Source organism: Lissotriton vulgaris, chromosome 8 (assembly GCF_964263255.1).
Source record: "Lissotriton vulgaris chromosome 8, aLisVul1.2, whole genome shotgun sequence".
Lineage (NCBI taxonomy): Eukaryota > Metazoa > Chordata > Amphibia > Caudata > Salamandridae > Lissotriton > Lissotriton vulgaris.
The window spans coordinates 1,110,551,642-1,110,575,470 of record NC_141696.1 but is presented as its reverse complement, the minus strand read 5'-3'; the positions used below and the strand labels follow the sequence as shown (position 1 = coordinate 1,110,575,470).

Below are 23,829 nucleotides of genomic sequence, written 5' to 3'. Positions count from 1 at the left end.
GTCACCAGGGCTTTAATTGGAAGCTTTTTCAATATTATATGTAATAACCATAGTTGCAGCTTATTTATATTATGCAACAAATAACTATTGGCAAAGCCAATAGTCCTTACTTCTTGTTGTATCATATATCTAGATGCAATGACAGTTACAGCAAAATACAAGTCGGTCGGCACACTATGCTAAACACAGATTGTTAGCGTAAGTGTTTTAAAGCCACGTCCCTAATTACACTGGCCACGCCCCTTTGAGAGACCCCCCCCCAGTTTTTTCATCCCACTTAAAGCCCTGGTCAGCAGTGATCTGTTTATGTAAAATACTGCAGATTTTAAACAAGTAGGCCAGGTGTCAGAGGTGCGGCACGTAGGCCAGCGTTAGACTAGAGGCGAGGAAGAACTGAACAGAGAGGTGGGAGAATGGAGGGCCTTGGACTTCAGAGCCAGAGGTTCATGACCAGATGGAGCGCAAGGACTGACAGCCTTTGTCACTAGAACGAGTTCCCTGCGACATGCTGTGACAAAGTGTGAGAAAGCTGGTGGATGAGGTAATGAAGGGGGCCAAAGGTCACAAGTGGAAATCATGGCAAGACAGACTCCTTTCGAGGGCTGTACATTGAGTGCCATAAATGTGGTAATAGTAGTATCTGTTATTTACAGTACTTAGAATCGGCAGAACTGTAGCAGACAGCGTTCAATAAAAACATTTTATTTCTCTGTGATGCAGGAACAATTATAAACTGTCACTTGGCCTGTTCCATTACCTAAAGAAAATTTGGAGCGCCTAAAGGCGATTGAATTTTCAGAGAGTGCTACAAAAGAAAACACACCGGACGTGGGCCAATTTATAATGGCAGCAATGGAATGAAGGGGAGTCCTTCAGCTGCACACCTGGCGGGGGGGCAGCGCACTGTGCGGGGGACCAGAAAGAGGAGCTGCATCTGAAGCAGTGAATGGGCACCTTTCTTTGGCGGCGGAGGAGCTTGAAAAAGCACCCCTCGCTCCCCGCAGCCCTCCTCGCCTTTGAGCGGGCCTCTCCTGTGAGCCTCGGCCAGGCAGGAGCTCTCCCTGGTGAACCAGGGTTAACGCTGCTCAAGCAGGAGTAGTGTTCGGCCTGGATCTTGAAAGCGCATGCGTGCAATGACACGCATGCGCACTAAATCGGCAGAAGAGTGGGGGAGCTTAAAAATACATGCAGCCAAGACATGGGGTTTCCACGCATGCGCATAATTATGCGCATGCGTGGAAACGCTGGGGGTGTAAAGACAGATGGGGTGGGTCTATTGATAGTACACCGGGAAACCGCTGACCCTCCCCTTCTCCCATCTGCCCCCGAGCTGCTCTGATTGGCGGCACCGCTCTGGCACTTCCTGTGTGCTCGCTGGTTGCAGTTGGGAAGGTCCAGAAGTTTCCTGGCAGTAGAGATGGCAGACGAGGCTTCCAGGTCAGTGTAAGCAAAGTACTTCCCCGATGGACCTTCTTTCTGTTCCCCAAGAGACACCATCTCAGGCCCCGTAGCGTCGCTTACGTAATATACGGGTGTCAGTGAAACCTGCATCCCATGCTAGCTAGCAGTCAACTTGACCACTAACTAACCCCAGCACCATGTATGTGCATTAAGTGGCACTAGCACTTAACTAACAAAAGATGCCGGTGAGTAGTCCCCATTATCTAAATAAAAAAGTTAGCACAAACGAAACAGCATCGCAAGCAGAAGCATTGCCAGGCTCCCGTTGCTATCGCTTCCTAGCAACAAACAGCCCACTGTTGACAGCACCAGCAACGTACCACATTTCCTCGTCAACAAGCCATTAGAATTTGCGTGTTATGCTTGTTTTGGGCATATTTGTCGTGCCAACCACCACTGTTGTGGTGTTGCAGCTCCTTTTCTCTCTGTAACGTTTTGTGCTGATGCGGGAAGGCTATTCTGGGATATAGATAGGAAGTGGTAGTACATGTAGTACATATAGAACTATGGGATCATGGTTCTAGGAAGGTTGGTAGGTGAAGACAGTTGAGGGGTAGCAGGCAATCTAATGCAGTGGCATACCTAGATCAAGTCGGCTGCTAGAACCCCCCCCCCCCCCCCCCCCAACAAGTTGGGCGTCAGCTGCCACCCAAAAAACAAGTCTGTCATGCACATGCTCTTATCTGCACCAGGCGGCAAGCTTGGGGTTCGGCGGGGGCGGGGGGGGGGGGGGGGGGGGGGCAGTAGGTCTAGCTATGCGACTGTTGCAATGCTACTTGTTGGCGCCGCTTTGTGTGAGGATCCTATTCCAATAAACAAGATCCCCATAATCTTCACCCGTGTGAAGATGTCTTTCTTTTCCAACCATGGCGACGAGGATGGGACGGAGTGGTGTCAGCAGATGGAGCGTTGATGTTGAAGATGGGAACTGGTGATCGACGGATCTGTGTGCCGTGTTCATTTGTGCTAATGCCATATAGATGTTCGGTTCTTTCTACGGCTGCTAGTGAGATTTTGGTAGCCTGGGTGATCTCCTGATTATTCCTACTATTCGACGGCACTGACTCCGGAAAACGACAGATTTATGGACCAGCGTTGCGTGACGTATGCGCATCAAGGTTACTGGTCTAGTGGTTGGCAGGTGCGGCCATATTGGATGTCTTTTGGCACCCTGGCAGTCAATCATCCGCTGCCTGCAGAGTGATGTGACACGTTGGCGGCCAGCTTGATTGAGCCTAGGATCGTAGTATCTAGAAGTTACTATTCTAGTTGTAGCTGCTGCGTAACAACGCACACGTCTGTGCCAATTTTTCATACTGTGACGATCTTAGGATCTGGAAGTTACCAGTCTAGTTGTGCTGCTGCGTAATGATGCATATGTCGGCGGCCATTTTCCACACCGCAAGGATCAGAGGATCTGGACGTTTCCTGTCTAGTTGTGCTGCTGTGTAACAACGCACAAATTATTGGCCAATTTCCTTACTGCGAGGATCAAAAGATCTGGAAGTTTCCGAACTAGTTGTGGCTACTGCTTAACAACGAATACGTCTGCGGTCAGTTTTCATACTGCGACTGCGCTGTGGGTTTAAGGCAAGAATTGTGGAGTGCAGGTCTAGCTGGGAATGCTTTGTAACAGCGTGCATGTTGGCAGCCCTGTCTCTTCCTGCTTTGTGGCCCACAAGTGATTGAGGTTGCTTTCCCAGTAACAATTGTGTGGTGCATGCCAGCAGTTATATTGATTATCGCTCGGTGCAACAGCTGTCGGTTCCTGTGACACCTGGTAAGTAGGTGTACATGGAGTTGTGAGTATGGCTTTTTATCAGTGATTGTCACACCACCTTCCAATTCAATTGCATAATCATTGAATTGGGTTGCATGAATTATTGTTACCTATCAGCTGCTCAGTACTGTTATTGATACTGTGACCCCTTGCAAGTAGGTGTACAAAGAGTGTGAGTAAAGCTTTATAGGAAGGTAAGAAGGCAGACTAGTGCTGTCTCTTCCCCAAAACAAAAGTTTTTTAAAAAACGATTTTCCCTTTCTGTGATTTCTGTCTTTGCCTGTGGTTGTTACAGTTTAAAAATTGCAGTTTTAACCTGTCTGTGATTGGATATTTTATCACCTGCTTTGTGTTTTAAACTTGTTTTCTCCTGGCCATGATTCCTTCCATTTATAGTGTTGAATTGTGGGATTTGCAGTCCAAACTCTGTAGTGTTTCCCTCTCATTGCTGATGACTTTCAGTTTTCCCTCCAAATTACTCCTTTGCTCTGTGCTAAGACCTGTATGTTAAAACAGTGCACACCCAGCTACCATTTTGTGTTCACAAGCCAGTGAAACCAGCCCCCCTGCCTCCCCCCCCCCCCCCCCCCCCCCCCCCCCCAGCAACAGGGATATTCTACATCAGAGGGTGCTCCTGTGAGCTGTTTAAACTGTGTTTACTAGGGACTGTGCACTTCGTTTTTTGGCCAGTAGAGGGATGAAAGTTTTATTCAAACAGTATTGTTAGATTTCAAGTTGGTGATGCCTTTACCTGCAGACGTTCAAAGTGTGAATTGAGCCTGTCTGTCTCCTAGGATAGTGAAACTGATTGGGATGTGTACAAAGAAGCAGTATCTAGACTTGCTAAATATTTTATTGACAAAACTAGTGTTGTAGTTGAGAGGCATAGATTTTACACTAGACGGCAATTTGAGTTTGTCTATTGACACCTTTTTAACTGAACTAAGAGTTTTAATCGCCACGTGTGAATTTGATTGTAACATTGATTCTTATCTTAGAGATCAACTTATTGTTAATTGCTACAATAAGAAAGTTCAATAGAGACTTTTGTTATCGAAACCCTTCCTTGATTGAGACATTAGAGTTAGCTAGAGGCTTTGAAAGATTTGTAGTTTCGCAAAAAGAATTAAACTAGGTCAAAACCGACACAGTTACTGAAGCTATTAATGCCTTAAGCACCAAGCCCAAACTCATTTTTAACAAACCTAAGAGTAACTCTAAAGATTCAAAAAAACAGTATTTATGTTATAAATGTGGTTCCCCCTCACATTTAGCCAATGCCAAGAATTGCCCTGCTATTGGCAAATTCTGTAATAATTGTAAAAAATATGGCCATTTCACTCGTATGTGTAACAAGAGTTCACTTAAAGTGAACTCAATTGAGAATGTGGAGGATGTTTCTGAGAACAACATATGTACCCTCAAAACTTCAAAAAAAAAGATTGTGCTCTCAATTGATTCTGATGATGGAGGTCCTTTATGTTATGTAACTATTGGTGATGTAGATGTCCAAGTTACTGTAGATTATGGTTCTCCAGTTACATTAATCACAGATGTATTATTTTTGAACACTGGAAGTCCTTAGAATTGTTTCCACCAGATATTCGCACTATTTCCTTTGGTGCTCATAATATTGAAATGCTTGGATTTTTAAATAATGTTATTAAATTAAAGGATCGTGTTATTTCTACCAAAGTACATGTCGCAAAGAAGGGATATAATATACATGGATGGAAAGACCAAGGGAAATTTGGTATGGTTCACAGTTAAAAAAGAAAAGGTTCATGGCCACTGAAATTGACTATCTGGGTCATCACATTTCTGGGAATGGTATTACACCCAAATTGGATTTGGTGAAAGCTATTATGGACAGCCCAACTCCAGGAAATAAAGATCTATTGAGATCCTTTCTGGGGTTGTGTGAATGTTATTCACGTTTCATTGATAGCTTTGCTCTTCAAACAGAACCATTAAGGAAACTTCTTAGGAAAGGAGAACAATTTATTTGGCATGAAAAAGAATCTTTAGTTTTCAACAATCTTAAAAACCTTATCATCAAAGCTCCTACTCTTCGTCCTTTCAGAGATGATGTCCAGTCTATTGTTACTGTAGGTGCAAGTAATATAGGAATAGGTGATGTTCTTTCACAATTTATTGATGGCGTTGAACGTACGGTTGGTTTTGCATCCAGATCTCTTTCGCAGGCAGAAGTGTGATGATGATCAGAAAATGATTGCACAACATATTATCAATGGTTGGCCTGAAGAAAGAAATATAAATGAAGGTTTGCGAAGGTTTTATAAAGTTAAAGATGATTTAACCATTGAGATTGATTTCATCATGAAAGGCAATCTATTAATTCCTCCTAGCTCCCTTAGACTAAGGTTAATTCATTTTACTCACCAAGGTCATATTGGGATGACTGGCACAAAAAGCGTTTACGTCTCTTTTATTGGTGGCCAGGAATGGATGTTGATGTAGAGAATTTCATTGGACATTGTGTTACTCGTTCTCAAGCTGATAAATCTTTTAAGGTTCGTAACACTCCTCTTAATCCAGTCGAATTTCCTAAGGGACCCTGGGAAAAGTTGGGCATGGATTTTATTGGTCCTATGTATAACCTTAAAAATAACATGAAGTTTGCCTTGGTCATTGTTGACTATTTCTCTAAATGGGTAGAGTGCAAGTTTCTTGCTGAACCAACCACTTCAGCAGTGATAAACATACTTAAAGAGTTATTTTACAAAGAAGGAATTCCTAAATGCTTGGTTTCAGATAATGGAGTTCAATTTAAGTCACATCTCATACAACATTTTTTCAGTGATCTTGGTATAAAACATTAAGAGAATATCCAGTCAGCTACTATTCAAGGTGTTTCTATTCAAGAAGCTGTTCAAGATAGGTTGTGTAGCTATCACAATACTCCACATTCAGTCACTAGTACACCTCCTTTTGTTCTTCTGAAAGGGCGGTTCGGATCTTCCAAACTCAGTCCTAATTGGGTTTTAGACCAAACTAAATGTGCTGACATGATTCCTTTTTTTTTTTTAAATATTTTTATTCAAAATTTTAACAACATTTATTCCCTCCCACCCCCCCGCACAGGACAATTTAAGACGTACGTAAATAATGGGCAGAATATATACACAATTCACCGTATATACATATGCAAGAAAATATTAAGAAGAGATGACTATATGTTATATGGGCTAAAAGGATTCAAAAAGAAAAACCCCAAGAATTAACAAACAAAAAAAGAAATAACACCCCAAAAGGTGATGACCAATCTTACCCCTTCCACTATAACTCTGATCTCTCAGTTCTGCATTTCCACTCTGCAATCGGTTTCCATATACGCAGTCCTAGTATTCTTCTCTTTTTCCCTTTTCTAGCATATACCTCCTTTTCCAAATTATGAATATGTAGCAATCTTGCCATCCAATGCTGCATAGTAGGTGGGGATCTATCATGCCATGCAGAGGCTATACACAATCGCAGCACCGCCATAGCCACAAACAGGATATATTCATATTGCGGTTGTGTTGTGCCCCACCCTACTCCTAATAAAATCACCTCTGCTGTTAGTTTTAATCTGCAGTTTAGTGATCTATCCAAAAAGACTTCAATAGCTCCCAACAAGAGACTCAGGTTAGGGCACTCCGCGAACATATGTGCCATATCTCCATCTGTACTGTCACATCGTGGGCATGTAATTCCCTGCGTACCCCCTCACTGTGCAATTCTAGCTGGCGTATAGTACAACCTATACAGTGTTTTGTAATGTTGGGCTTGTAAGGCTGCCAAACATAGTACCTCTTGTCCTAGCCGTAGTGATTTTTCAAAGACCCCTGTAATATCCCTACCTTATTCATCCATTTCAGTTCGAATTTTCCTGTGTCATCCTCTCTATTCGCTATGAGTTCCGCATATATCCTTTTAATCGTACAGCCATATCCCTCCTCAATAATTCTCAGTATTGTATTATCCTCAAACCCTCTCAATCCTCCTGTCTTACTAGCTGAAAAACTTCTCGCCTGCAAGTACTTGAAAAAGCTCCTTGAGCTAATACCAAATTCCTGTTGTATTTCTGAAAATTGGCGCACCCCCGTCGATCCTATCAGGTCTCCCACTTTTTTCACTCCCAGCCGGTTCCAATCCTTGTATTATTGTGATCTAGTAGAACACTGAAATGTTGAAATCTACCTTGAAGCCAATGAAGTGCCCAGGGCTAATCGCTAAAGATTGTAGCTTACTGTCAGGGGCTATACCGGTTGTTAGAGACCCTCTTCTGGAGTTCGGGGTCCTTTAACAACACATATAAGATTATAGTCTGCTGCCAGAGGCGATAGCGGTTGTTAAAGGCCCTCTTCCGCAGTATGGGGCCCTTTAACTGCTAACACCGGAAGTAGAATTGCTACAGTGCTATTAGAGCAGTCCATCCGCTGAGGATGACATGTTAAAAACAAAGAAGGAGAAAAGGAAAAGAAAACACTGACATGTTGCAGGAGGATGTCTAGAAGGCCCATCAGCATGAGCACTCTGCTCACAATTGCTGCAAAAGCAACGGATCAGGAGGGCCCACAGTTCAGAAAAGGTATCCTTATCTGCAGAAGGCTGTGGTGAGGGTCCCGCTATACATTCTGCAAGCACAGGGATTATCACCTCAGTTGCCATTCCCTCATCTTTATCCTGGAGGTGCAAAGGTAGTCTGTGTGACCACAACAGTAGTGGCAACAGTGGCATTGGGAGTATGGGTGCTGCTGCACTTCCAGAAAACTTTAAAGAAGGTCATATTTAAACTATGCAATAAAAAAAAGGCCTCGAATGCTAGTTGTTTAACGGCAGAACTGTAATTGTGTTCTTAACTTTGAGATCTCTGATTACTTTCCCTTTACTGGCTGCCATTTTGTAGCTGATCTTAGTAAATGGAGGCAGCTACAGTACACAAGTCACCTCGCAATAAAAAATGTGCATGCTTTCAAAAATAATATTTCCATGTACTTCAAATATAGATGTACTGCGGGGACTTGAAATTAAACATGAAGCGTGGGGAGAGTAAATATGTTAGTAGGGTAAAAAAACGCACAAATTCGGTTTCATTCGTTTGATGCAAAAAATAAACATATTCCTGTTTGGTCTCTTTCGAATATGGCCTATTTTCCTTTAAAATTGATAGAAATGCAAACCCAAAATCATTGTACTTTCCAACATAATGGAGAAGCCCAATGTACTATATTTATGTGATGTAATTTACGAGTCCTTCTTATATATTCACACTTACTAAGGGATTTAATTTAGCTGTGAAACTGCTTAGGTGATGTAGTTTTACAGCATCAGTGCCACAGTCACCCGTTTCCATTACCACAAGAAAATCATTTTTGATAAATGCAGAGAAAAAATTACGTCTCATTTTTACCTCCAATAATTTCCTCAGTTACCAGCACTGAATCTAAATGTAGTGGAAACAGCCCTGTTTCCACCAAATTTACTGAGTCATATTGTATTTGGAGACATAGTTCAATGATGGTATCAGCGTGCTTCTTTTGCTTTTGTGATCTTGGGCACTCAACAGGGTTTCATCGTACTGTATGCTATGCTATTGTTCCTACACTTGGTATTGGTATCCCCCTGTATTAATATAAAAGCTTATTTTCAGTCAAAATGTTGTAGCACCACAGTATGATGGGCACACTTCAAACGCGCCATAGGCACTTTAGGAATTTGTGTCAAAAAATGCACTTTTCATCAATATATGCTATGTCCAGGACAGTTTTATCACATATAATCTCATTCTCATCGGCCACACATGTAACATTTATTGGAAAGACTTGCCTTGTGGAGGGCTCACTTTATTCCCCACAAGCAACAAATACAGAGATGTGCATTAACATAAATAAATGCTGTTGCAGTTGTGAGAGTGGCTTTTGTGTCAGTAGTTAAAGTAAGTTAACGAAATTCCATAATTCAGAAGGATCGATGCGGGACAAGCATATGGGCTCTTAGGTTACTGAGGTTCTGGAAAAATCAAAAGGAGAGCCCTGGAGCGGACAGGCATGTTTGGTGGTTGTGCGTGCTGGCAGCAATTTGTTTGTTCGGTAGTCAATTCTCAGAATTCACAGAGGGAAGGAGGGCGGTTCTTGGAATAACACAAAAATGCAAGCCTTTAGTACCGCTGTTACGTGTATTCAGGATCCGCAGCCTGTAATAGGAAAGTATTCAAAGCATCTCATTATGAGAGAGCTATTGCTGGAGAAGGAAAAATGTACTTTAAAAGTGAAGCAGTGCGTTTCCAACTGAAGAAATAGGAGTAACTGATCTTACATTAGGCTCCATTTGTAACTGTCGTTTTATTGCTTAAATTGTCGGAGCTAGAATAGAAGAACTTCCACCACCGCAGAATAACAAAATAACAAAATAACAAGCTGGCCCAGTGGAGCCGGCGGGGGGAGGGAAATTTAAAGCACTCGATGCGCGCGCTGCCAGGCTCCGGTTACAGGAGATGTGCACGTCCATGCGCGTGCTCATCCCCTGTCCACGCGTGCCACCTCCTGTCTCCCTTCCAGCACCAAAGCGGCAACAATAGTCTCGCTAGCGAAACAGCGCATGCGCTGCGTTCGCACGCGAGACCTAAACACATTACAGTAATCAAAATGTACTTCTTAGAAGGTAAAAACAGTTTTGCCCATAGCAAACTATAGATGCAACACTTTCCACACAAAAAACCTTGGATGCGTTAAAATCATAAACTAAAACAGCTGCAGGGAAGAAGATGCGCTGGTTCCTTACGGGCAAGGAAGGTGATGCATCGGTTCCTTACTGAAAGGGAGGTGATGCATCAGTTTCCTACTGAGGGGCAGGTGATGCATCAGTTTCTTACTGTGCAGGGAGGTGATGTTTCGGATTCTTACTGCAGTCCCGGTGTTCTTGTAGATTTGGCACCCCGGTGCGATGCGTGGGGATCTGGGATGCGTCGGTTCTTGATGCGGCGGCAATTCCGCTTTGTTGATCCCTCCAGCCGTGGTCCCACAATGCATTGGTTCTTGCAGCCACGCAGCAGAGCCTGCGTGGGAATCGGTGTGGTGATCTCAGACTTCGTAGATCGGTGCACTTGATATGGCGTGCTGCCATTTCTCTAGCCACGGGCATGATGGCGATGTGTGGAAATTCTTCCCACGCGGTGATGCGTCGGAAACAGGTGTGGATGGGTCACGCTTCTCATAGTTGGGTCTCTTTTCCAGCTCCCAACAGCAGGAACAACCTCCAGAGGCACAATTCAGCAACTGACACCTCTTGGCAGTTCAGAACTCCCAGCAAGGACGCTCAGGGGAGCTGGTGGTGAAGTCTTTGTGTCCCTGAGACTTCAGAACAGGAGGCAAGCTCTACTTCAAGCAATTGGAGATCTTCCTCAAGCAGGGGACACAGCATACAGCCAAGTCTTTATCCTTTCCTTGACAGAAACAGCCACTGCAGGCCAACCCCAGAAAGCACACAGAAGGAGGCAGTACTTCTCCTTGGCAAAGGTTCCTCTTGAGTTCCAGAAATGATCTAAAGGTCTGGGGTCTGGACCCCAATATTTATACCATTATAAGAAAGAACTGTCCCTTCAGTAGAGTATATACACATAATAGGGCACAGATCTGCAATGAGCTCCAGGAGGATGCTCTCCGATGGAGATGCAGTACATTTATTGAATATAAAACAATTGAAAAATTCACAAACAAAATTATATAAATAATTACGCGGGTCAGAGATTGGAAGTCATTAGATTTTCAAACCTCAGGCATTAAGTACAAGTTGACTTCGTGAAGGAATACAAATATCCGACAGTCACAATTAAGCAAGCATCTTTTGCTCCATAAGGGTTTAAGTAAGGCAGTTTGGAGTTGAGATGCAACAGTCAACGTTTCAATCCCCACTAGGATAGGGGATCATCATCAGGACATAAGATATAATGCCTGAGTGATAGCCTATACATAGGATGGGGAAGAAAAAAGAAAGAAGGAAAAGGGGGGAAGAAAGGGAGAAAAAAGTTTGAGGATTTCACAATAAGTTCACGTGGACTATTCCAAATGTGTAGTGCTTTACTACCTATAATAAGGGTGAAGACACAAGGGACTAAGTCCCACTATGTTGTGCTGGTTGGAAGACATGGCAGATTTATAAAATGTAATTGTAATTATAGTAGTGCCCTTACGATGAACAGCGTTTTGACGTTGGCGGCTGAGGTTCGCGCAATAGCGAAGAGCACTCACTGGAAAATAGAGAAATTACATTTGTTGAATTCTTTTTCTGACTTTTTATGAATCTGATGATAACTAGTGCCTGGAAAGAAACGACCAGGTGAAAAATGTCATCCGTTTCCCAACACAATTTACTTTTGTAGAGTAAAGAAAATCTTCACCATTAACTAAGTGAAAACTTCACCACTCTTATTCGCCCTAGTGCTAGAGCCTCCTGCAGCCTGGATAAGGAGAGACCCGGTCATTTGTGGATGAGGGTGGACGGAGGGCTGGGAAGACCGCATATCCCTATTTGCTGATGATGTGCTGCTATACTTAGCATCCTCCAGGCGCTCACTTAACAGGCTCCTAGACACTTGTGAGGTATATGGTAGATTCTCCGGATACACTATCAATTGGACTAAATCGCTTCTATATGTCTTAAACGGTCCCCCACCGCTGCCTTCGGCGGGATGTAAGGTGCAAATTGTAAAAGGAAGCTTTAAATACCTGGGAATCTATATTACACCACTACCTGGGGAATTTATAGAAAAAAATCTCCACACGCCCTTGAGAAGGCTCCACCGAGATACAAAACATTGGCAATCCCTTCCCTTGATGCTGCCCGGAAGAGCTGCACTTTTCAAGATGATGTCGCTCCCCAGATTCCTCTATGCCTTGCAAAGTACCCCATTTTCCGTCCCCTAAACATACTTCAAAGCAATTGAAGCAGAAGTAAGTAACCTTTGGGATGGGAAACCAGCCCGCATAGCCATGCATAAATTGGTAAAGTTATGGTATGACGGCGGAATTGCCCTCCCAAACATACAAACATACTACTGTGCCTCCCAGCTGATCGTGCTCAATCAGTGGCTTCACGCCCCCCAAACGGAACCGGCATTCCGTTTGGACAGATGCAGCCTGGGAGAGGGAAGAGTAATGAGCGCACTCGATAATAAAACCCGAAAGACAGCTCAAATGGGACCAGCTGCACACACAGTTGAAATCTGGCACATAGCACTCAAAAAACTAGGATGGGACGGCATATCACAAATGACTCCGCTTTGGGACACCCAAAGATTAGGCATGCTCAGTACCAGCAAAGGCTTTAAACGATGGGACTCAATAGGAATCTTAAAATTGGGAGTTCTCTGGAGTAAAGGAGGTCGTTGCCTTTACTCCACTCCATGATCAGTACGAGATGGCGCCCGCGGAAATATTTAGATATAGTCAGATTAGACATGCACTCGAGGCAGCCATTCCATCAGGCACTATACTACCAGAGGCATCCCCATTAGAGGATAGCCTCCTAACGTAGTATGTGGACAAGAAGGCCATTTCTCTAATCTACCGTAAGATCAACAACCAACCGGACCCTACAAAAACTCTCCGTGAAAAATGGGAAGCCGAGGTGGGATACCTAGATGAGACAGATTGGCAGGAGGCACTCCCCTCCCCACGAGAAGTGACGATGTCTTCAAAATTAAGATTAGTACAGTTAAAGATACTCCATCAAATCTACTACATGAGAGTAACACTGTATAAAATGGGAAAGACTGAAAGACACTTTTGCTTGAGAAAATGCGGGCAGTTGGTACCTTCTATCATACACAGTGGGAATGCCCTGAGATAGCGACATACTGGGGAACAATTATGCACACCATTACACAAGTCAGCAGAGCTACCGTCACACAGGAGCCCAAGAGATGTCTCTTAAACGTCTGGGAACCTACAGATCTCAACCACATGGCTCAAAACTGGGCAATGCTAGGTATGATGTTCGCCAAATGCAACATTGCAAAACACTGGGGAACACAAACCACTCCGACGTACAGAGAATGGTGGCGATATGGACGGAGCTATGGTGGCAGAGAAGGCGACATATGTACATCAAGGGTGCCCCAAAAAGTGGGAGCCGGTGTGGGGAAAGTGGAACAAATTTATAGGGAACATCTGTACTCCACCTCTTGAGTCAGCAACGGACACCAGTTAATAAAAAAAGGGGGCGGAGCCCGGTCAATCGATTTACCACAATTTCAGTGTAATAACTGTATAATTTTAACGGAAGAGTCTGAATGTATGACAATTATTTGTTCTGTAACCGTATCTTTACAAGTTAAGCATGTTCTCAATAAAAAGAATTTAAAAAAACTAAGTGAAAATTGCCTTAACAAAAAGAATAACTAAATACATCTTATAGACTCCTCTTCCTGCTCGCTGACACTACTGCTGAATCCTCAGAAACAGTACCTCCCAAGCCCACCTTTTGGCATCACTGACTGCACTGTATGCTACAGAGAATCAGTACTGCCAGATGAGGGGATGTTTTCTGGGGAGGGTACTGTGGGCAAAGAGAGTTTGAGTGAGGGTCAATGTCACAAGCATGTATAATTCTTACACTGAATTACCTGAATGAATTGCACTTATTGAGTAGCATCTCAGTTTACTCGAATCTACAGAAAGCATTTTGCATTATATATAACTATATATAGTATTTATGAGGTATAGTTAACATATGCCCCATACCTAAAGATGAATCGTTAATTCAAATGTTGTACTCTTAGTTTGTGTTTCCTTCACATTTTCTTTATCCTGGGTGAGTTTGTCACTCATTTCTTCAGGTAAAGATTTTCAAATATTGCACATATTTCATGTAATGTATTTCTCCCAAACATATCCTTTAAACACCTCAAAGAGTCTTTCATTATCTTTTAGTCAGCAATTCAACTAAGCAGAAATACTGTTAGCTACATCGTGCTCTGCAAGCAGATAAAATACAGTGGGAAGAAGTTCCCGGTTATAGTCCCCTGGAGAATAGGATCTTTGCAGAAGAAATGATTACTAAGGTGGTCTCCCAAACATATCACACCATAAAAAATAATAAACCAAACATGCTTTCGAAATTTAAAGGGGAGACATATGGGCCCACTGAAAATGTGAATTGGGATGCGCCCTTAATCCATCCTAAAGAAGTAACTTTAAGTCCTTTGAGGTTAATACAGATGAAAATCATACACCGGACCTACCACAACCGGAGCAGAGTGTACAAAATGGGCAAGACTCTGAGTACACGTTGCTTGTGATGTGGAGATGGCGATGATACCTTCATATACACACTCTGGCAAAGCCCCCTTCTTACCAAATACTGGGACACAATTATTGAAGAAAAAGAGTTGATCCTTGAAGTGGCCATCCCTGCAATGGCACAATGTATCCTATTGGGAGTCCCATGCGTCGGGGACCTCTCACAAGCTCACGTCCTGCCATGATAATTTAGTGTTTATGCTAGCAAACAGGGACATTCCCCCCTCCCCCAAAATCCTGAAAATGATACAGTACCATGTAGTCTCCCTTCAACTCTCATAAGTATAATCTTCGTTGTGTGTTCAATCCCCATCACCTATTCACTCAAAGTGGCTTTTTTGCACTCAAGATACTCCAGATTTGGCAATTTCTTTTTGGCTATTTTTCTATATAATATTCCAGAGCTCGTAAAAAAAATACCTGCATATTGTTTTTATCCTCCTTCAATTCTCTTTTAACCGCAACATCTCTCACGGAACAGCTTTCCGCTGTCGCTATCAACATGTATTTAATGTGTAAATGATTACTTCATATAATATTTTTACAACCTTTCTCCATGAACAAATAAATCAAAACAAACCTTAAGGATAATTTTGTTGAAAGAATATCAAATCTATTTTCAAAATATCGTTAGATTTTTGTCTCTTGCCTCTTAAAAACACACAAGCGTAGTATGCAAACTACTTTGTGCCATTGTTTGTAATATGTGCTTGCTCTCTTTCTCTATTATTCATCAGCTTTGATATTGCATGGTGCTTTTCCATTTATTAGTTCACATCTAATTAATTACTTTCCATTTGTGAACTCAGATCGTCGGAGGACAGTTGCATTGAACATGACCCACTGAAAACGATAGAGGTGAGTACTCTGTTCAGTTTTGAAAATATGCTGCATATGGTTGGACTCCTGTGTTTTACAGTACGATCCTTTCCTTCCCCCGCTTGTAGACCTTTTTTGATGCAATTGGTCATAAGTGGTAGAGTACTGGGACCGAGCCTGTGAAATAGACTTCTTCAAAGACTGATTTAAAATTGTCGCCTGTAGTAAACATTTCAATACCTGTTTTGTAAGTGCCTTGTTTTACGATTTTTGCATCGTCAATAGCTTTGCCATGCCTTAATTAGTCTTGACTACAGGTTGCCGAAAAACTGGAAATGGAAATAAAACCGACCAAATTTGGAAGATATCTATGGTTGGGTCTTACTGGTTGCTTTGTCCAGTTTGGGTGGTCCATAGATTTTAGAGGGAAAAAATGTATCTGCCTAATGCACTTTTGTGAGCAATAGATTATTCATGTTTCAGAAATTGTTTAAAATGAAGTCCTCTGGCAAAATTTTTGTAAACATTTCTTTTGCAATCCTTTATTAAGGATTTTATCAAATCCCATACCATGATTAGATGAAAAACACTCCACAGGCTGGTTATCTCCACCAGTTAAATCAATATTCAGGATTATGAGTTAAACATGAATCCAGTTCCTAATGGAAGCTGTTTGCAATTTCCTGGGATTGGAAGGTGAGATTGCCCACCTGCGGAGGGGGGGGGGGGGGGGGTTGTGGCTTATATAGGGCCCCCAGGGACATATCACATAGGAATATGTCTTTCTCTATGCTGATCCATAGTGGATGATTCTGGGAGGTGTGCAACTAGTGTACTAGCTGAGAGCTGATGTGCCAAATAATAGGAAGACGTATGCAGAAGTCTCAGTCCTCCCGATTTCAGTTTGTGCGTCAAATTTTTCAATTTTTAATCAGGTTGGCTAGTCCCCCATATGAACGTCTTAATAGCTGATATAATTTGTGCCAGTAGTATTTTGGGGATTAAGATTGGAAGCATCCTGAAGACATAGTCAGCGCGGGGACGCACTGTTCTCTGTGCAACCATGCGCTTAACAAATGTCATTAACCTAACCTAACCATAGTTGTATCTGGGTGCAATGATAATTTTTACAGCCTGAACCCAACCCCATATGGACAGTTCTAGTTGGGACCATCTCTTGAAGTTATTCCTGTTTTTAGTTCAGTGTTATCAAGTTATCCTCCACCATGCCCGAGAGGCCTCTGTTGATCAGATTCTTAAGGCATTTTATCTCTTATGTTATCCATCTAAATTTGAGGTCCTCGATACAGGCCCGTATGGTGACACAGGACATGGGCATAACCTGACACTTACTCCAGTTCACCTCTAGCTGTAGAACCAGGAAAAAGGTGTCCAGGAGGTCCGTGAGAGCTGGTCATGATTCAGCCGGTTCTGTGATGGTCATATGGATATTGTCTGCATGTAGCAATGCCTTCATAAATGATGAGTAAACAGACACCCATTGTATAGGTGGAGAGAGCCTAAGTGCAATCACTAGTGTCTCCAACGCCAGGAAGAATAGGAGTAGGGATAGTTGACAGCCTTACTGTATTCCTCTTCCTATTGGGAAGCTTTGTGAAAGCCCTCCATATGGAGTTGTGCCTCTGGTATAGCCATTGCACCTTTGTGATAAACTGTTGACCCAGACAAAACATGTTCAGCACTTAGAATAGATTGGACAATTCTATCTAGTCAGAGGCCTCTTCTGCATCTAGGGAAGTGGCCAATGTTTCCTTATCGAAGTCCTGAGAAGCCCACAGTAAATGAGTGAGTGTCCTTATTCGATTTCTGGATAAGCGACCTGGATGACAAAAAGCCAACCTGAGAAGAATGTATGGGAGATGTTATGACCTTGCACAATCTGGGGTGCTTTCAAAGGTCCATAGTCAGTAGCTGAGCTTCCCTAGTCATCTATGGACAGGTAAGAGACTGCATAGCCTTTCATCAGGGTGGTATGCCCCAGATCAGGCAAAACTGTGGATTAGAGGAAAAAGCGTGAGTGATTAGTGAGCAGTGCTGTGCTCGAGTGTCATGGGCCTTCCAATCCGAAATCCTCAGAAAATGGTGTTGGCAGCAGTACCTTTGGTCTGCCTTTGGCCCACCACAGGCAAGTCGGGTCGTTTCAGTGCTTGTGACTAGCAGTGTTGTATCATGAGCTCCAGGCCTCTAAACTGCCCCACTGGGGCCTCTGTGTTGTTGGGAGAGACCGACTGGGTCCTGACCTGGGGATGGCCAGGCAGTAGTCTGAAAGTGCACTTCATAGCTGTTTGTGGAAATGAGGGGCGATCAAATCTACAGTCTGCACTGAAAGCTGCGCCTCAAGCCTCTGGTCCGATGGTGGTGCAGCGTCTTCCATCCTTGGTGCTAGGTATTTGGCCAAACAGCTCCCGGGAAAGATTTGCGCTACCTGAAGGCAGTCCTGATAGGCAGGAGAGGGTTTACAGAGCAGCTAGCTTGCTCTGCCAACCTTTTGTAAACATTCTTGAACAAATCCAAATGTGATTGGCAGGAAATGCTTTGAGAAAGTTTTAAAAGGCCGCCATCTAGTTTCCTTGACAGACTATCACTTTGACCGTTCATTAGAGGGAAAATAAAAAGAATGGATTTAGTTATCAAAAGCATGCTACAGTAGTATATATGGTGCACCATATTGTAACAGACTTTTTTTATGCGATGGGGAATGAGACTTTTAAAAAAGAAAATCTTCCCAGCTTCAATGACAGGAAAATAAATTGGAGCACATTGTTGTAACTGATGCTGCATAATGCGTAACTGGATTGGCCAGTAAGAGTAGCACTACACTTTCCCAGCCAATTTTTTTTTTAAAAAGAGTTCTACATAGAGCGACCTTGACCCGAGAATTCGGGTATCAGAGCGCCTTACATGAGCACTAGTTTCGTTACAGAAGGACACATTTATTTTTTTGTTAGGCACGGGGAGATTAAGTGATTTGCCCTAAATCACAGGATGTTGAGCGTCGCTGCTGAGAATCTAACCTGGTTCCCCAGCTTCGAGGTCAACCCCTCTAGCCGTAAGGCTACATACTCACGATTGCTTTGTCCCATTTCTCAATGCTTGATCCTGATTTGGATTCCTAGTGCTCTGCAATGGGTACCCACCAGGATTAAGTCTGCTTAGTCTACTGAGACCAATCCAAGCTATTCTCTCGGTCTTTTTACATGGACTCAAAGAAGATGTTCATGCTTTGGACACAATACCAAAAGGCTACAAGAAGAAAGATACATCAGAGATACATCTTCAAGGTGTAATTTATTCACATGAACAGAGGAGACGTCCACGTTCCCACCTTGGCAGTTGCTATCTGACCAGCCTGAAAATCATTGCTATTCCTTGACATAATTACATTCTGCAAGCACCACGATTACATCTACCAAGTCAGTACACTACGTCACCCCCTTTCTTTTCCTTCAGAAATAAAACTAAGAAAAATAGCAATCATACTATGTTTAGTACATCTATATATTCAACACTTCCTGAGCCACTATATTCACCCCTGCTACTGGCTACTGTAAAGCTCTGCTGAGTACAGAGACACAGTCACTCACACTGCCTTATAGATCTCAGTTATGGGGGTTGGACAGGTAGTTAACTCTGCAATTTCTCTGTGGTGGGGGTCCACTGGAGAGTGTTCTCCCCCCAACATGACCGTGATTCTCCGGGCACAGAGACTCTCACTGCAGTGGGGTGGAGGAATACATTTATAAGCGAGACTGCCCTGTGTGCTGTTACCTGCCTGCCCCAGGTAACTCTCCTAATGGATAGGCCATTTTGTGAATCTCCAATCTGCGGGCACTGTCTAGTCATAGCTTGATATGGTCCTTCACAAAGCTTTGAGAGGTATTTGGACTTAACACCTCCCAATTTTATCACTATCTGCACAGTTCTTAAGTAATAAAAATGCCATGCACTTTCTCTGGCTTGAGATCTATGTGGAGCCCGACTTCAGACTCTGGAGAATGATGATTGATGGATGTATTTCCTAGCCCCCAGGGAGGTGACAGCTTTGTCCCTTTTTTGAGCATGTTAACTCTTTACACAAGGTGTATTTCACAGATATAAAGCTCTGGCACATAATACGCAATTTTGTGTTTGATTGTTGAAAGTGACAGTTAATACAGTCCAGTGCTGTGGGGTCTTACAGACATTTTGGGAGGGAGTGACTAAGATTTTCTTTAAGGTGCTTAATACATTTATTACTCCTACCCCCATGATGGGCTTATTAGACATCCTTGATGAGCTAGACACTAATAGAGACCAGTCTTTCTTCTTTTAGCTGCCGGTTATTGCACAGAATTTGCGAGAATCCGAGAGCGTGGGACTCCAGACAGGTGTCAAGGATAAAGTGATCAAAAATTTTCAAATCCCCTATTTATGAGGCACGTCGGTGCCCTCAAACACTGGAAGACTGAGCTCATGGTCGGCCTACCTGGGGCAACCTGAGACATGAGATCAATTCTGCTGAGGCCGATATAGAATCAGATCTCCTCTTTCTATCCTTGCACCTGAGCATTAGGAGGCTTTGAGATGCATTTGGGCCATATGCATGCATCATTGATTCTGAATATACTACTTTGTGCACTGTGCGTATTATTGTGTCAGCTCAAAATGCCTATACAATGGTTTACTAAAAATTCACTTAAAGATTGTCGTCTCAGTCAAATCTTATGGACTTTGTGAAGAAGCTCCCTTTGTAGTGTTTTAAGTAAAGATCTACCCTGGGATCATAAACACCAAGTGGGTCTTCCAATAATAGCATTTAGGACAATTCAACCCTGCAGTTTTTGCATGCAGTTCCTAAACTTCCCGACCACTACCACTGTTTATCAATAGTCATTACCTACCTGAATGTTCTAGAGTGATATTAGTGTGCACTGGAAGCAAGCTGCACGCTCTGAAACTGTCAATGATATGAACAGCTTCATGTTTGAAATTAGCAAACATATAAGCGGACCGTGTATGTGTGCATACACACACAGCCTACAAGTATAATAGGCAGAATCTCTGTTTTATGGCAAGACATAGTCAGTTATTTTCAAGATCACATTTTTGCAAGTCACTGCTCTGATATTAAATAGAAATCCTTAAATGGAAGTAGAAGGATCCAGAAGTGTGTGAAATTAACATCAAATGGTATAATGGCAGGCACTGGGGAAGGTTTGCCATAAAAAAAGAAACACTAAAAATGTAAAGGCCACTGGACAAGGAACAGAACACGAGACCGCTTTAGGCAGTACATGGCCATTAACAAAGTGATGAGCAGTAATAGAAGAGGAATAGATGCAGTATGTCTGCCCTTTGTTAAGACTTTCTTTGTCATCATGATGCTTTGATTTCTGCAGTTGTTTTATGACTAAGTGAAAGTAGCATTATAGCTACTTTCGGAAGCTCAAGTGCCAAAACCTCAGAAGTAGTCTTCGCCCATAGTGAGACAGGGCTTTTCTCTTCTGAACACTATGGCATTGTGCGTTATACTAGTGAATACCAGATTTCAAATGAGACCTCCAATAATTTTTGGAGGATCTATGGTGCCATGGGCAGGAGATTTAGGCAACTGAATATTGCTATTCAAGGCTCCCTCTACAATCCCTTCCCTCGTTGTGTCCGAGCAGGAACATGCTACGGCTGTTCCATACCAGAGTACATTTCCTGATTGATCAGTGGTGGCCCGTTCCTCAGTGGAAGGCTTTGGATCTTATATGGACTATCTCAGGGCAAACTTCAGAGATCTTTCAGTAAGCAAGCCTGCCACATCAGGGCGCCTGTTGATGGGTGATGCATCTAGCTTTCAAGTTCTTTCTACCAGCAGAACCTTTCATCTCCATCCTGATTCAAATGAAAAATACTACCATGAAGTGTTAAATAAATAGGGAGAAGAAAGGTCCAGAATTCTGTCTAGAGGTGCAGAGACAGTTTGATTATGCCTTCTTTTCAGAATTTTGACATGTATGAGCAGTTCGCCTACCACATTTACGTAAAACTGCAGATAACTCGGCCAGGCCCCATTTTGGAGGATCACAAGCTGGTTCCAAATTAAGATGTGCTCCTCAACATCTTTGCAGCATTTAGACAGCCACGCGTTAACCTTATTACTCTAGAAAGAAATACAAAATACAGAGACTATCTAGAATTTAACTTAAAGAACAATACATTTATTATAGACTGTTCAAGGACATTTCTCTGTGCTTTCCCTCTGATCCTGCGCTTACCCATATCAATGAAAAGTATGAAAACAAAACAACATAATGATTTGAATTGAGCTGCTTTTAACTTTTCTGAAACCGATTCATGTGCCTTTGTTTCTTAGCAGGGCCAGTCAGATATGGAACAAATGACTGAACCAATGAAGAATGCTTCATTACAGAAACGCCAGGTTCTGACCTTCTTATTAAAAGCAAACTGATAGTTCATGGCTTTGATCCCCTGTGGGAGTCTTGTTTTATTGCCTTAATTTTATAGTCTCAGAACGAGAACAAAGCTCTTCTTTCCAGTTGGGATATTTGATTCCTTGATGACGTATAAGATTGGGTTTTTGATCTCAAAGATCCGAGTTAATGAAGTAAAACAATTAACCATAAAGCTGATTTTAGATTGCAGATAGGTCAAACCTCATGTGTTCTTGACTTGGTGAGCGATACAGTCACTAGGATGCTATTCTTGCTTATCGGGAGACAGCTGAATCCTAGAAAGATGAGCCATATGTTAACTTAGAGCACCAAGCAAACTGTAGCAATTTGAACAGATGTTTGGGGACACCTATGTAGAAGAGAGCAATTCTACTTTTGAGAATATAATGGCATTTGCTATTTACTTTTTAGTAGGACCAAGTATCAAAGGCAATCCTTCCTAAGCAAGCATTTTGCTGCTAAACTGACTGCAGTTCTGTTAACTTGTGCTGCCGGGTACAAGCACAGGGTGGAAATGGTGCCCTTATTGGAAGGCCACAAAGAGGACTTTCACATGTCTGTTTTGGCCACCAACCACCAGTATGTCAATATTATCAGATGTTCAGCCATCCAACCTGTGATAGTTAACATTAATTCTTTGAAGTATATTGGTCATTATTGTCATCCCCACCCAAGCTCAGTGCGATTGGACTATTGCTACCATTACATCTGGCTCAGTGAAGGGCAATGCGGAACTCCACATGTCAAGCTTACACAGTGATGGACCATTCCATTAATACGTACAGGCCCTAAATCTGGCTAACAGCGCAGAATTGCCCACAATGTTTAATGATGCTGAGAACTCAAAAAAGATCACAGTGAACACTTCTCTCACCGTCCATAATCATGGGCTGGTCATCAAGAACTGAGACAAACACTAATTCAGAGCCTCTTGATATAAGAAAATGGAATCCTTTGAAGTCATATTCATTTTTAAAGAGATCATATGTTATTAACCTGTTTATTTCTGTGCCACTCTTAGGGATCCACCGGTCCCACTCGGTTTTCACTCTCTTCCTACCCACCACAGTAAATTCACAATTACGTTCCAGGTAGACTGTTCGAAAAACGTATGCCCTGAACTGGACTGTGTCCTCCAATACTTTTATTTTTATTATTATTTATTTTATTGGCATTTCAAAGAAGAAAAAACAAACCAAGAGAAAATTAACATCATCATCGACAATAATCTATGGCCGCAGGTAAAAGAAAAGCAAAACACAGTGAAATTGGTAGGTGCACATCAATCATAAATCAAATCAGCACAGGGAGGTTGAAAAGGACAGATCCCCCGCAAACATCCAAGGCCCAAAATTCCAGGCAACTGCAGGATAAGATGGTCTTCCTAGAGTACGGTTAGGTACAATCTCACCCGTGGACAAGTGTCAGTGTCTTCACCCTCCCTAGGTACGTCACTCAGAGCCCTGCTGAGGCGCAGTGCAGGACTTCTCATGAGGCGACTCTACACTTCCATCCAAGTCAGCCCCCTCAGTCGCACCCTCCCCCATCGTCGCGTCCCGAGTCAACGTTCCATCCAAAACCAAGGACCAGAAATTCTTGGGCCTGTTACGCGGTGGCATCAGGTCGCTATAAATCTCAGATTGAGTGCAGCAGTATGTCAATTCCCTTGACCAGGACTTAAGAGTTGGGGGAGGGCCTCTTATCCAAGCGCGCACAATGCACCATTTAGCTATAAGGAAAGCCATGTCAATTAATCGCCTATGCGCTGGGCGCAAGGGCTTCGAGTAGCCCAATAATGCTAAAAGCGGGTCCGGGACCAGTGCTAAGTGCACAATTCTGTTGACCTCCCCATATACCGCGTGCCAAAAGGAGAGGACTGCCGGGCAGGACCAGGCTACATGCAGGAAGTCGGTGATCTGAGCCCCGCATCTTCCGCAATTCGGGTTATCCCGCAACTTGTACCTGTATAGCCTCTCAGGGTTGTAATAAGATCTGTTCAGGT

At 42.9% G+C, this 23,829-nt stretch overlaps 1 protein-coding gene across 2 annotated transcripts in view; it reads left to right on the top strand.

Moving 5' to 3' along the window:
- The first annotated feature begins 1,238 nt into the window (after nucleotides 1–1,238).
- LOC147698325 (protein SGT1 homolog) overlaps nucleotides 1,239–23,829 on the top strand; it is a 138,436-nt gene continuing 115,845 nt past the window's right edge. Inside the window, exons 1-3 of one of the 2 annotated variants that reach the window (XM_086934916.1) lie at nucleotides 1,257–1,437; nucleotides 15,354–15,402; nucleotides 21,728–21,793. In XM_086934916.1, coding sequence (XP_086791042.1) covers nucleotides 1,418–1,437; nucleotides 15,354–15,402; nucleotides 21,728–21,793 — 135 coding nt within the window. In that variant the 5' untranslated portion in view covers nucleotides 1,257–1,417. Of the gene's footprint in view, nucleotides 1,438–15,353; nucleotides 15,403–21,727; nucleotides 21,794–23,829 lie in introns of both variants that reach the window. The other variant, XM_086934917.1, reaches the window with a different exon arrangement.